At 47.7% G+C, this 13828-nt stretch overlaps 1 protein-coding gene across 5 annotated transcripts in view; it reads right to left on the minus strand.

Moving 5' to 3' along the window:
* The window catches only part of LARS2 (leucyl-tRNA synthetase 2, mitochondrial), a 141424-nt gene that overhangs the window by 35452 nt on the left and 92144 nt on the right, over nt 1-13828 (minus strand). For all 5 annotated transcript variants that reach the window (XR_013450312.1, XM_036095885.2, XM_078078973.1 and 2 more), the window contains 4 exons: nt 11527-11631; nt 8630-8745; nt 5741-6024; nt 1850-1948 (listed from right to left, as the gene is read on the minus strand). Coding sequence is in view for 4 of the 5 variants with exons in the window: in XM_036095885.2 (XP_035951778.2) it covers nt 1850-1948; nt 5741-6024; nt 8630-8745; nt 11527-11631 (604 nt within the window). In the remaining variant the exon portion in view is untranslated. The remainder of the gene's footprint in view (nt 1-1849; nt 1949-5740; nt 6025-8629; nt 8746-11526; nt 11632-13828) is intronic.

The raw sequence follows: 13828 nt of genomic DNA on the forward strand, positions 1-13828 counted from the left end.
TCCATGGTCTCAAATATTTGTAAATTCTCTTCCCTACACCACAAGGCACTTTTTTTTTTTTCCAGCATGGACTTGGCTCAGCAGGTAGGCCTGGCCAAACCGCCCCGCATTTGCATCTTAATGCAGCTTGCTTCTCTCCAGTCACTAGGCCAGAATTCTGGTAAAATTAAAACAATTTTTTTTTTCCCCTTTGTGAACAATGGTTCCTCAGAAAAATCCAACTACTCATCCAAGGGACAGAAAAGAAAGGGAGGTCAAGGGGGGTGGTGCTCATCCTGAAAACAAGTGTGGGGTGCATTTCGATGTTGAAAGTAGCTATTGCTCGGATCCATGATTTACCCGGGAACCCATCTAGGGAGGAGGAGAGCTGGTGCTGAAACTCACAGCTGCATTTTATGAGGCAAAAGATGTGCTAAACGGTATTCCCAGATCAGAGGCTGGGAGGGCCTCAGATGTAACTCTCCGGGTCCCGGGTCCATCACTGATGTAGAGCCTCCATCATCTGTAAGAAGATTTTCCTCTGAAGCATTCTGACAGGTAGGGCCTGATTGCCTTGGCATTCTAAGCAGCTGCTAAAGAACAGAAGGCACCAGCAGCCCCTTCTAGAAGGAAGAGTCAGAGGAGGGGCCCCGCTTCCCTGCCACAATAGTCCCTGTGCATCCTGCCTTTCTGGCCACCATTTATTCAGGGTCCCCTCACCCCTGGATGGCCTGGACTCGAATGACAGAAATCACAGTACTGCAGGGTGGGACTCTGGTGGGGGGTGGGGGGAGGGAGGGCAGGAGCGCCAAATCCCACTGGAAATGCATTAGTTTACAACCACTGAAGAAAAAAAGGGGGGACATTTTTATATGTGGACTTCGGGGTTTGAGGGCAATGGTTTTCCTATGGACAAGAGCAACTTGGCAAAGTCTTTGAAGGATGTGGTTGTGGTTTTCCTGAGCTCTGTGATTGCTTTCTTTTGCTCATTCTCTTTACCCCCTCTTCCTACGGCCCTCTTTCCCTTATTCACGTATTTACCTTTGTCTAAGAAACCTGCCCACGGCTGAAAACTCAGACTGTATTGAGAGCTGTTTCAACACTGGTCCCCAGCCCCCGCCTTCATGAGCACCACGCCCCCCCCCCCACCTTAGCTACTTGGAATTCTGTAGCTGTTTCTTCTGGCAATTATACTCTTTATTGATTTATCAATTTTAGAAATTACTGTGTGTATGTGACAAAAGGCGATGCTTCCTAGCTCCCTCACGCTCCCTACCTCCTTCCCTCCCATCATTTTTGTCTGTTAAGTAAACAGCATTACATCTTTATAACCCCATAAATGCAGTTCACCACAGGGCCATGAAGGGTATTACAACAGCATTTTCTTCCTTCTTCGGTTTTTTATTTTTCTTGTACGTGGGATTCGCTTGGCTGTGAAGCACCTAATTTAATAATCTGACACACTCCCTTAGGAGGGCCTGTTTCAGGGGGCACGGCTGACCAGCAGCTTCCAGACCCTGTTCTCCCAGAGGGAGGGGACCAGCGCCGCGGCACCTCTGCCGGACTTGGGACTCTCTGCTGGACAAGCTTTGCTCGGGGCTTCCATCGGCCTGGCTGAGACTTTCTCAGAGCTGCACTGTAGTCTGAGACTCTTCCGACCCAACCCTCCTTCCTTCCCCTACTTGCTTCTCAGGTGTGGGGACTGCACAGTGGTCTGAGGGATCTCCCCACCAACTCCTGCTCCCTCCCCACCCCCCATCCTTTCGGGCGCTGCCCCCAGTAAATCTCTCCCATACAGAATTCTGTCTTGGTGTCTGCTCCTTGGAGGACCCAAACCCACACATGCTCAAAGGATGCAGCAAAGCCTTACGTCTGAGTATTCCACGGGTCGGTATATCTAAAGTAGTACCAAGCAGAATCGACAAAGGTATCCATCGTGTCCGTCTCTCTCTTGGCAGCTCCCTTGCACCTGAGAAATAAAGGAAGTTCATCAACTGGTTTCTTTTTAAATTTTAATGCAGTGTTCCACTGGCTTTTGAGAAAGCGCTGACAATTTAGCATCTGTTTAGACTGTCACAAGAACAATGCCTCATCATGGATCGGCAACGCTCTCCTTTTGTATTGTTTAGTACAGGACGTTTCAAGGAAATTTACGAAGAAAAATTCAAATCTTCAAGAATTAAAAGCCTAGGGGCGCCTGGGTGGCTCAGTTGGTTAAGCGACTGCCTTCGGCTCAGGTCATGATCCTGGAGTCCCGGAATCGGGTCCTGCATCAGGCTCCCTGCTCAGCAGGGAGTCTGCTTCTCCCTCTGACCCTCCCCTCTCTCATGTGCTCTCTCTCTCTCTCTCATTCTCTCTCTCAAATAAATAAATAAATAAATAATCTTTAAAAAAAATAATAATCTAAAAAAAAAAAAAAAAAAAAAAGAATTAAAAGCCTTATTCTCTACGTGTCTAAATTTTACCTGGTAGAAAATCTAACAACCTATGTGGATAAACCAGGAGTGCCTCTTTTGCATGTTAACTTCTATTTTAGGCATGTCAAGATTGCCTTCAGCCAATGCCTACCATGTGATACCTATGAAGCAAATCAACTTACGAAGAGAAGCTGAAAACCAAACAGAGACGTTGTACTAAAGAAAGAACTTGGGGGGCGCCTGGGTGGCTCAGTCATTGGGCGTCTGCCTTCAGCTTGGGTCATGATCCCAGGGTCCTGGGATCGAGCCCCGCGTTGGGCTCCCTGCTCAGCAGGGAGTCTGCTTCTCCCTCTCCCACTCCCCCTGCTTGTGTTCCCTCTCTCGCTGTGTCTCTGTCATATAAATAAATAAAATCTTTAAAGAAAAAAAAAAAAGAATGAACTTGGGTTTTCTCTATCTCTGCGAGGGCCAGGGGTACAGAAATCGAAACCCATTAGGGTGACCTTGGGAAGAGAGGCCACCTTGGGGGCCCAAGGGCAGTGGTGTGCTAGAGCCAACTCATACCGGCTTGTGAGAATCAATGGTTCGCACCTCTTCCCAACTCAGTGACAAGTGATGTCAAGTTCATAGCCTGAAACTAGCTTTTGGTGGAAGTATGTATCCTACAGAAATTGGCAAACACCACAAATCAGGAGCTCCCTTCCAATGCGCCCACCGCCGAAGGACAGGATACAGAAGCGTGAAGATGTCCCTACCGTTCCAGGAAGCAAACGAAGCGAGATCCCTGGTGTGTGAAGGGCTGAAAAGAACAAGCGATCCTCATCCTCGGGATGGGGATGCCTGGGGAGGACGAAGGTTCCATAAGGCCCAACTGATGAACCGATTCTGAAGCAGAACAAGTGTGATGGGCCCATGGGACGGACAAACCGTGTACAAAAAAACCCACAACTTCTAGGAACCCAAGAGAGGGTGCCCTTAGTCAAGCCTAGTCTAGGAGGGGCCCGGCCCCCCTGAAGACTCCTCACGGCCTGGATCAGCAGTGGATGCATCGAGCCAGCTACTATGAGCTACCAATAGGTGACAGGGGCCTTTGTGGCAGTGAGAACAAGCTGGAGAACACGTTTCTGACTCCAGGTTTTCCCTCTTGAGGCTTGGAAGAGGGACCAACTGCCCTTCTAAATGCTGCCCTGCGGGCAGTCTCAGTCCTTGGGGGTTCTTAGAGATTTTTGAGGAGGGACACAAGGAGCCCCAAGAGGAACTGATGAACCTTCTGCTAATTTTGCATGCAAGGGCAAGAGTCTGCTTTTAATTTAAGAACGAAAGAAGGCCTGCATTTATATCTTCCATCTGTGAAGCAGTTCATACTGGCTTTACAAATCACACCGAAGGAAACAGCTAGCCCCCCATCTCCCACTTATTAAATAGAAATGGCTGAACAGAGACACAGGAGCCCCAGATCCTTGGAGCCTTGGGACTCACAGGGGCCTCCCTTTGGGAACAGTGGTGGTCCCCGGGGGGCAGGTGTTGATGGGAGAGAGCCCGAGGGAATCCTCTTTCCTACCACCCAGGGCTGCTATCAGACACTGATCTCCACAGTGCATCTCTAAATTAAAGCCAGATCTTTTTACGTGGAGAGCAATCAACCAGAACACAGACACTATTTGGGCAAATAATTACGAGATAAAGGTTACTTCTTCTCCTCACCACTGGGACAGGTGTACAAATCAGGAAGAAAATGCAGGGCCCAACTGATCAAAGGAGTAACGTCTGCCTACAACTTGCCATGCTGATTTTCTTTGTAATGGTCACGCGGGACTTGAGGACAACCAACACATCTTATTGCTGCCACTAAAAGCTGGTTACATGGCATAGCTACTTGGTAAGTGGGAGGGACAGAGGATGATGACAGTGACAACAGTATGATCGTCATCAGCTTCAACGGTACTAACGGTAAGAGTGGATGCAGGCACTGAGCCAAATGCTTCCCCGGCATTCTCTCCTTTAATCCCCAGGAACCCTGGGGATTACGAGCTAGAGACTATTCACGTCCCCATTTTGCAGATAAGTAACTAAAATTCAGAGAGGTTAAGAAATCCGCCCAAGGTCTTGGAGCTCGAGAGTAAGGAATCCACATCTGTTGGGCTCTGCGGCCCTGCTTGGCCATGCTGGTTCCATGACTGTCGGTCCTGGATTGCTCATTAGAATCATCCAGGGAGCCTTGGCCAATACCACGGCCTGGGCTCTGCCGTCCAGGAATCCGCAGCCAGGGTCGGAAGCCTTGTCCCCACCAGACGGGCCCTGGGCTGCAGTAGCTGGTGTGAAGGCCACCAGGGCCTTTGGCAGGGAAACCCTTTTGTCGCATCTCATTAATGAAGAGGGTGTGCTATTTTCTCCTGGAGCCCACGATTCTACCCTGAAAAGGCCCAGAGCTCCCTCTGTTCCTGCCCACAAGCCCCATCTCAAATCTTAAAACCACCTGAGCACCTGGGAGGATGGTGGTAACACTTCCATTTACTGGATGTTTGTCTGTTAGGCATCACTGTGCAGGATTGCGGGTGTTAATTCTAGTCTTCTGAGCAGCCCTTCGAGGAGGTTATTTTAGTTTCCGATAAGAAAACTGAAGCTCAGAGAAGTCACATGACTTTCCCAAGGTCACACGGCTAGTTAAAGGGGGGGCCAAGACTTGAGTCCATTATTATCTGACTTCCCAGCCTGGGCCTTTCAACTGCACTAGGGTTACCTGATTACCAACCTCATAACTCAGCTCTGGACCAGATTATTTTAACATCCTCATCCTGATCTATAAGGCAGAGAAAAAATGGCTTCTCCACAGAAGGAAGTAGGAAGATGCTAGAGCTGGGCTGGGTTATTTGTTTAATCAGCTGGTATGGTATCCCAAAAATCATTCGAGATACGCCAGTGAGCTAACAGTAAAACACAATCCTACCTCCAAAACGAGATGTTCCATGTCTTAAAGAATGAAACCCCAGCGCACAGCCCCCTCGGAGATACCACTCTACTGCGTATAAGAAAATCTCCGCTGTTATCAGTGACAAGGTGGGAAAACAAAGGCAGAGAGGAGAAAACATTTTTCTCCCATCTCCAAGAAGCACTCTGGAATATGAAATGGAAGAAAGTGGTCTTTTACAAAGCCATGATGAAAACGTGCAGCTTTCCATCGGTTGGCAGGTATTTCTGGTAAAGATGTGAGTGGACAGAAAGACCCAGAGTATTCTTTCCAGGCTGGTGGGAGCACTGGAAAAAGGGAGCAGAGAGCCTGAAACTGCAGCCGGGGTGCCGGGGCCACAGACCACGCCAAGGCCCGGGGGTGGGTAGTTCCTTACCTTGGGCAGGTGCAGTTCACCCACTCCGAAGCCGTGGCCAGTGGGGAGCCTCCTTTGCCGGTGAAAGATGGGATGCGGGGCAAGGTCACGGGCAAATCCTGCAGAGGCACGGGCACCGGGCCGCAGGCCGGGCAGTGGACCATGGGGATGGGCGTGCCCCAGTACCGCTGTCGCGAGATCAGCCAGTCCTTCAGTTTGTGGCTTGTCACGTCTCCACCTACCCTCTTCCTCCGGGCTTGCTGAGTCAAGGCTAGAAACGCATCCTGCCGGCTCATGCCTGTGAACTGTGAGGGAAAGGAGAGAAATCCTATGCTTCCTTCCACAAGGACAAGCTGTCACCCGCCACGCCCCCCCCCCAAATTGCTGTTTTTGTGTGTTGTCTGTGCAGAGCCTTGTTGTGACTTTATGAGCCCCAGGTGCCTTCACCTCTGTGGCCCCTTCCTCCCTAGGACAGTTTTTTTTTTTTTTTTTAAAGATTTTTATTTATATATTTGAGAGAGAGAGAGCGAGCACAAGCAGGGGGAGCGGCAGGCAGAGGGAGAAGCAGGCTCCCCGAGGAGCAGGGTGCTCGATGTGGGATTGATCCCAGGACCCGGAGATCATGACCTGAGCCGAAGGCAGACACTTAACGACTGAGCCACAAGGCGCCCCATCCTTAGGAAGTATTAAAATTATGTTTTGTGACTGTATTGAAAGAAGATGAACGTTATTTTGACCCGAAAAATTCCATTTTTTCCCTCTGATTTTAAAAGAAATTAACATCTTTTAGGGGACCCCTAAAAGTACCGTGACCCCAAAGCACTGTGTCCACCGTGTCTCATGGGCAAACTGGTCCTGGTTCTGTGGCTCTCCTTATCACCTGAGCCCCGAGATAGTACAGGGATCATCAACTCTCAGCACTGAGCTGCCAGCAAAGAACTGCATGATATGTATTTCTAATGACGAGTCCCCTGTTGGGGGAAAAAATAATCCAGGAAGGAAAATTCAATATCCTACAGCGGAAGTAATTTGGCAAGCAGGGGAACAAATTGGGGCCATAGCTGGATGGACCTGAACCACTCCTTTTATATTTAAATGCTCCCATTTTATAGAGAGCAGAGCAAGACAATCAAAGTAGAAAAGAGAAATTTCTCTCTTCACCTGATGCTTTTCAGGGAACCAAGCTAATGATGAGAATTGAGCCAGCACAGAATGCCAACGGGGGATCGTGGGTACCCTGGAATTGGTTCACTGTCGATGGACTTCATCCCTACTAAGTGCCAGGCTTCGGCCAGACGTTGGGGGCACAAAGATAAAGATGCTCTGCCCCCTGCCCGCAAGGAGCTTACAATCCTGAGGCATAAAGATCTAAGTATAGCGATGTTTACCAAAAGCAGCGCCCTCCTTGGGGTCTGCAGTGTCTTCTGAGGCACACACAGCTTGCTACCAAGGACGCACGCACCCTCTGGGAGGCATCTTCGATGCTCCACACTCCCACCTTCATATAATTACGGGACACAAGGATCGCAAGCTCTCTTGAAAGGCTACCTTCTCCACGTATCACTGTCTCTACATTCCTGAAGCTCACAGATGACGGGAGCCTTTTACCACCTGTTCTCCTTCCATCCACTGAAAGAATTCATTATCCTAGACATTCAGTCGAGAGCCAGGGGAGGACTCAACAGACTGCCTGAAGCGATCTGAGGAAGCCAGGGAGCATAATTAACATCAGTCCTATAGTAAGGAGTGGGCAGCTCTCTGGGCACGTCAGAAGCCGAATTTTGGCCACGAGTGTCCCCTTTCTTGCTCTTCAGAGAGATATTGAGGGCTCCTGTACGAGCACCTTGGTGTGGCTCTGTTCCACCTCCAGGGAGTCTGCTCCAATATAGTCTAAAAGGTTTAAGATTCAACAACTTAGAGCATCTTACTACCATTTAGGTTGTGAAGGCACAATGTGAGGTCAGAAAACACTGTCACTCAGGTAAGGAAAAAACCTGGCCATACTCTCATTCTTTTTATATATCTATCTATATACATATCTATAAAATATCCTCTAGCCACATAATCCCAAACCTGAAAATCCTGGATCTTCAGGTCTAATTGACTCAGGATCACCCAGGCTGGGGCCAGTGATGCCAGTGTTCCTGGTCCAGGGACCGGACTTTGAGTAGCAAGGCTCTGGGCCGGTGATTCTCAAAATGTGGATCCTGGATCAGTAGCAGCACCTGAAAACTTGTTAGAAATATCTGTTCCTGGGTTCTACCTGGGGCTGCTGAATCAGAATCTCCAGGTCGAGGGCGAGGCACTCTGTGTGTGTATATCAACAAGGCACCAGCCAATTCTGGGGTGTGCTTAGGTTTGAGAAGCACCGTCTCTGCTGTTTCCCACTCGCCCCTCACCCTACCCCTTGGCCTGGGTCAAGAGCAAGGCTGAGGTCAAGTCCTGCCAGATCTACCACCTGGCAAGAGAGAACCGGGCCCAAATAAATAAACGTGATTCAACTTTGGTGTTCATTTCTATACATGAGTTCAAATTTGGGCGGAAACAAGTCAGTCATCTGGGGAGAATAGAAATGTCTAGGAAGAACAGCCAATTTCAGTCACCCTCCCAAGGAATCTGTTTTCCTGGAAGAGGGATTTTTTTTTTTTCCCCAAGCAGAAGATTCCCAAAATATAGTGACTATGATAACCATACTATTCTAGGATTGGGCTTGACTTAGAGTTGATAAATTTCTAGATCTTAAAAAAGAATATTGTTTTCACAGATTATAAAACGAGGCTGCAAGACCTTGAGGTGTGGGGATGAGTGAAATGGCAGGTTGGAATCTGCACCTGAAGGAAAAGGTCTCATCAAACCCAGGTCAAGGTCATGATTGGAGAAGCTGTTAGGCCCGTGCCACGGGGAACCAACCTCGGCAGAGCTGCTCATTCTCTCTGTGCCATCCGGCAAAGTTTCAATGACTTCGGAGTAGGGGAGGCCCAGGGTCTGGGCTAAGGTGCTGTCCTCTGGACTGGTGCTCGGAATTCCTATTCAGAGGGGAAGAAACACAGAACACCTTCTTTGCAAATACCCAAGTCACAAAATAACGGACAGCACTGACACTCGGCTTTAGCCTCCTCAGGGAGACTCTCTTTTAGCTACAGAAGTTCTAAAAATGCAGTGTATTCCTTGGGAAAATGGAGGACAGTCTTGGAGAAACACCCTCCCCCCCACCCTCATACAACCAGTTTACTATGTCGGCATGATTTCCTTTCAGTCTTTATCCTGTGCTTCATTTCTTTTTTTAAATAGTTGTGATCCTAAAAGATAAGATTTGGGGGGCTTTTGTCACTGAAATCGTGAATCGCAAGCATCTGGAGAAGCCTCTTGTCTGAATTCCCTCAGGGACCAAGGACAGCGGCATTCTCTTGAGAAGGAGGGCTGCCAGCTCCAGCATTTCCTGGCGCCCTAGAAAAATCCACACAGTCCCGAAGTGGAAAGCTGGGAACTGTGTTTCCTCACGCTATGCTTTGTTCCCAAAGGCAAAGGTACGTGCAGTCCGAATAGAAATTTCTTCTTCAGCCCACACATGCCTGAGATGGGAGCTGAGCATAAGTGAATCGCTCATCCAAAGGGCCAAGGCCGACTGTTTCAGCTTCAGCTCTGCGTCAAAACAAGCTTGTCGGAGGCTGGGTCTGCAGCGCAGACCTTCTCAATCTTGGCACGACATCGTTGTGAGGCTATGCTGAGCATCGCAGGAATGCTGGGCAGTGCTCCTGGTCTCTAGCACTCCCCGGAAGTGACAGAAAAAGGACTGAAAAATTGCCAAATGCCACCCCGCCCTCCAGGAGGGGGCAAAATCGCCCCCTGGTGGAGGACCCCTGCTGCGGGTCGCTGTCAAAATTGCTGATGTCCCTGCAGAAACAACACGCTCCATGGCTACCGAGCAGGAAGACTAAGGACAACGCACAAAGTGCTGAAGTCAGATTTCCGTGAAATTTGGAACACCGCCTGATGTCGAGGGTTATTTCATGTTTGGGAGACATGTTCTAAAGCTCCTTGGCAAGACGGAAAGCTCCGTGGTATGATGGAAAGTTCTGTGGTGTTCCATCTGAGATTACTGACAAAAAAAAAAAAAAAAAAAAGCATCTAACAAGGCAAATAAATGTTGGGAGTGGACGTGAAGGATATGGGAGGGTGAGGACAAAGGGCAAGCAGTATTACTGGAAGGTGTTCGTGGTCAAGAAGGGAAGAGAGTCACTCACTGTGTTCCCAAAGCATATGGTTTGGAGTAACGAGGAGAAATGTTCAAATGGAGACACTGTGACCAAAAAATTTATTTGGCCACATAAAGAATGCTGTGGACCACAGTGTGGGTTATGTGGGCCTCAGCAGGATGTGAACTATCTGTAACGTGCAGGTGGGATGGCACACTGCTTTATCTCTTTTTTATTTCTATTGCTTGTTCTTGGAAGTCAAGAAGCAATAACTTAGAAAATGTTAATAATGTAACTGTAGGAAATCAAGACCACAGGGAAAATGATTTCCATGCACATCCAAAAAAAAATCAGATTTTTTTTTTCTTTCAGAATTTTCAATATTGTGCCAGTAATTTGACTCAAAATACAGTCCCGCCCACCAAAAAAAGCAAAAATCCACATCAACAACAGCTTCCTTTATTGCTTATCTTGCCTGGTTGTATTAATGAATCTTACTAATTATGAAATACAGAAAAATAACAGAAGGAATTATTTGAGTGGCTCATTCAGTTAAGCATCTGCCTTTGGCTCAGGTCATGATCCCAGGGTCCTGGGATCAAGCCCCGCATTGGGCTCCCTGCGGGGAGCCTGCTTCTCCCTCTCCCACTCCCCCTGCTTATGTTCCCTCTCTCCCTGTCTCTCTCTCTGTCAAATAAATAAATAAAATCTTTAAAAAAAAGGAAGGAATTATTTCCCTTAAGCAACACCCTTTCTAGGTTTAAATGGTCAGAAGGGAATGAACTGAATGGCTTAATATCCATTTTCTGTTTGGATGTTTCTTCAAATCACTTTTGTCAAAAACTGATCTGGGAATCGGGAGGGAAAACATGATTTCGGTAAGAAATGCTATTTCTTCTGGGTACCAGGAAATCGAGAGTGCAGAAGGAACTTCCTCTGCAGGCTTTTGGCACTTTGAGACTGGCTGGGATCTGCAGCGGGAACGCTGGGGAAGAGGGGCGCTTGGGTCCATCCGAAGAGCGGATCTTGGACGGGCTGTCACTAGCTCTCAGTCCTCAGCTCACCCCCGGCCTCTGCTAGGTGACAACACCTCAGAACTCCCAGGGATGAGCAAAGCTGCGGAGGACATTCAATGCACAGTTCTAAATGTGCCTTCCACTTGACTGCTGTGTCAGGGTCCTTTCCCTAGAGGGCTCAAGTTCACCTCCTCAAGCCTTCACCAAAACCCAGCCCAGTCCATCACTTGTGCTCAGAATCCCCATCTCTGCAGTTGTGGTTGGTTCTATGAGCTCTGAAATCAGATTTCATCTGAGTTGTACTGTTCCCCGTATCACATGTATGAGTCTCACCAACCAGCTCTACTGGCCAGATCTGTGGGCCACTTTTTATTATTCTCAAGAGCAACTAGCAAGGTGTGGTATACTGGGTATGTTTTCAAAATGTAGCTCTTAAATAGGGAATGGATGCATGAAGGGGCCTCTCATTTTCCCAAAGAGGCAGAACAGACCGTGGACTCAGCAGTGAGCTCTTCCGGTTGACAGCAACAGGCTGGTATTTTGATCTGAAGCCTGCTGAGTATATTATCCTGATTATATTTTAATAGCTACTTACCTATTTTGGAATCCAGAGAGCCCTCCAAGTCAGCTTTGGCCAAGATAACGACAGGGACCTCCTGCTGGGTGAGCATGTTCACAGCCGTCACGGGCGTGAGGCAATCTGAAAATGAGAGCGAGTGACAGCTGGGGTACTAACACCATCTGAGTCTCAGAGGAGACAAGTGAGAAAAATAAGCATGAGGACTTCTGTGTTTGTGCTAATTGTTAAAGAATCTGTTCTTTGAAGGTATTAATGGATAATTCACACCAGCAGAAAATCAAAAGATTAAACAAGTACACAAAAATGTTCATCTATGCTCAGAACCAAAGAAGTGAAATGGCATTTTTACTTTACAGATGGTAAAGTAAAGATGGTCCCGCCACCCCTTTTCCTTTTGAAAAATACCTCAAATATACAGAAGAATAAGCAACACAAAAATCTATGGTGACTAAAGCAATGTCAGGAATTCCAAATCCTGGCACCTGAAGATGGAAGTGGATAGGAGAGTAGAGAATAACTAAGCAGAGAGCAGGAGAGTTCTGGACACACGAAGACAGGACAGTTCTTCACACCTACCCTTTTTTAGGACAGTGGAGGATGTGTTCCAGCAAAACAAAGGGGTAAATCAAGAAAGAGACAGAAATGGGATCTAGGAAACAGAAGATCCAACAAAGAAAAGAGGGTCAAGACACTCTCAGAACAAAGACAGAGGGAAGCCGTAGGATGGCAGATGGGCAGCAGAGGCCTGGAGAGTGACCAGGTCAGGCCTGTGCAGGACAGAGGGCCCAGGAAGCATCTTCAGGGGAAAAAGGAGCATCAATACATTATATGACAGGTTGGAATATGTAGAAAACTATATTGAGAGGAGTTTTAAAAGAGCCTCTGGGAGGGTGTGGGAAGACTTAGAAATCCAAAGAAATGAAAATGAAAAGCAAATGAAAAAAAATGAGGACATCATTAACTTCAGGCAAAACAGAAAGTATATTACCAAAAGGAAAATGTAATCATAGTATACTTGGCTCAGTTGTGAACGATATTTATGTGGTCATAATAAAATACTTAAATGACTATCTACAGGAATGGAAGCATGAAGACCCAAACACAGTCCCAAAGGAAGAAGGGATGAAAGGGGTAAACAATTAGTGAGTTCACTTGAGCTTACTGCAACATAAGCAACTGACAACAGTTATAATTTGTCAAATCTATTTATATTCGCCATATTTTATGACTTCATATAATTATCTAAAATATGTTTTACAAACCCCAAAGTTAAAATATGCCCAAGAAGTAAGATGTATTCTTTTCAAAGAGGGAAAGATAAGCTCTGTAGGCACCTAAGCCAGCTCTTCTCTTCTTTCATCTTGCAGGGGTCAGGAAGCACAAGACAGGTTACAGTGGGGACAGAGTGACATATAACCCAAACGGGTCTCCAAGGCAGAGGTTCAATAGCACCCATGGTCCCAAGGCTGGGAAGCACCTGCTGCCCTGAGCTGCCTAAGTGCGGACACTTCTCAAAATGGAAACCCATATTTCTGATTCCGTACTGCCCCTTCTCAAAGATGACGTGTATGTGTGCAAAGTCTGCAATTATGATAAAATGTGATGAAGAGGATGGAAGATGAGGGGAGGTGGTGCATGAGTAAAAGCTGCAGGGTAATGTCGAGAACTGGTGAACTGAGAGGGAACAGGGTAGGCGTATTATACAGACACGTGGAGGTCTGAACCATAGAAACGGCTGTGGCACAGACCGACAGTCGACCACAGACCTGCCTCGCCTTCTTTTTCTTTTTTTTAAGATTTTATTTATTTATTTGACAGAGAGAGAGAGACAGCGAGAGAGGGAACACAGCAGGGGGAGTGGGAGAGGGAGAAGCAGGCTTCCTGCCAAGCAGGGAGCCCGATGCGGGGCTCGATCCCAGGACCCTGGGATCATGACCTAAGCCGAAGGCTTAGCGATTAACGATTGAGCCACCCAGGCGCCCCCTGCCTCACCTTCTGATTCAGCAACAGAACATTTAGTTGGACACACGTCTGCATAGCTCACAACAGCACTGCTCAGCCTCCCTTGCACTAGGCGTGGCCTTGGGGTATGTCCAGAAGCAACTTCTAGGGCATGCTCTCAGAGGGAAGGAACATGCCCTTCTTTCCCTGCTTCTGACTTACTGCAATGCAGATGAAGTACAGAACATCTCAGAACACATAGGTAAGGGTAAGACCCCTGAAGGACAGAGTGGGAAGGCAGAAAGAGCCTTGGCCATGACTGACTCACAGGGCAGACTTGTCATACTTGCTTTGAGATTCGGGTGGGCAAAAATAA

This window comes from Halichoerus grypus, chromosome 1 (assembly GCF_964656455.1).
Source record: "Halichoerus grypus chromosome 1, mHalGry1.hap1.1, whole genome shotgun sequence".
NCBI lineage: Eukaryota > Metazoa > Chordata > Mammalia > Carnivora > Phocidae > Halichoerus > Halichoerus grypus.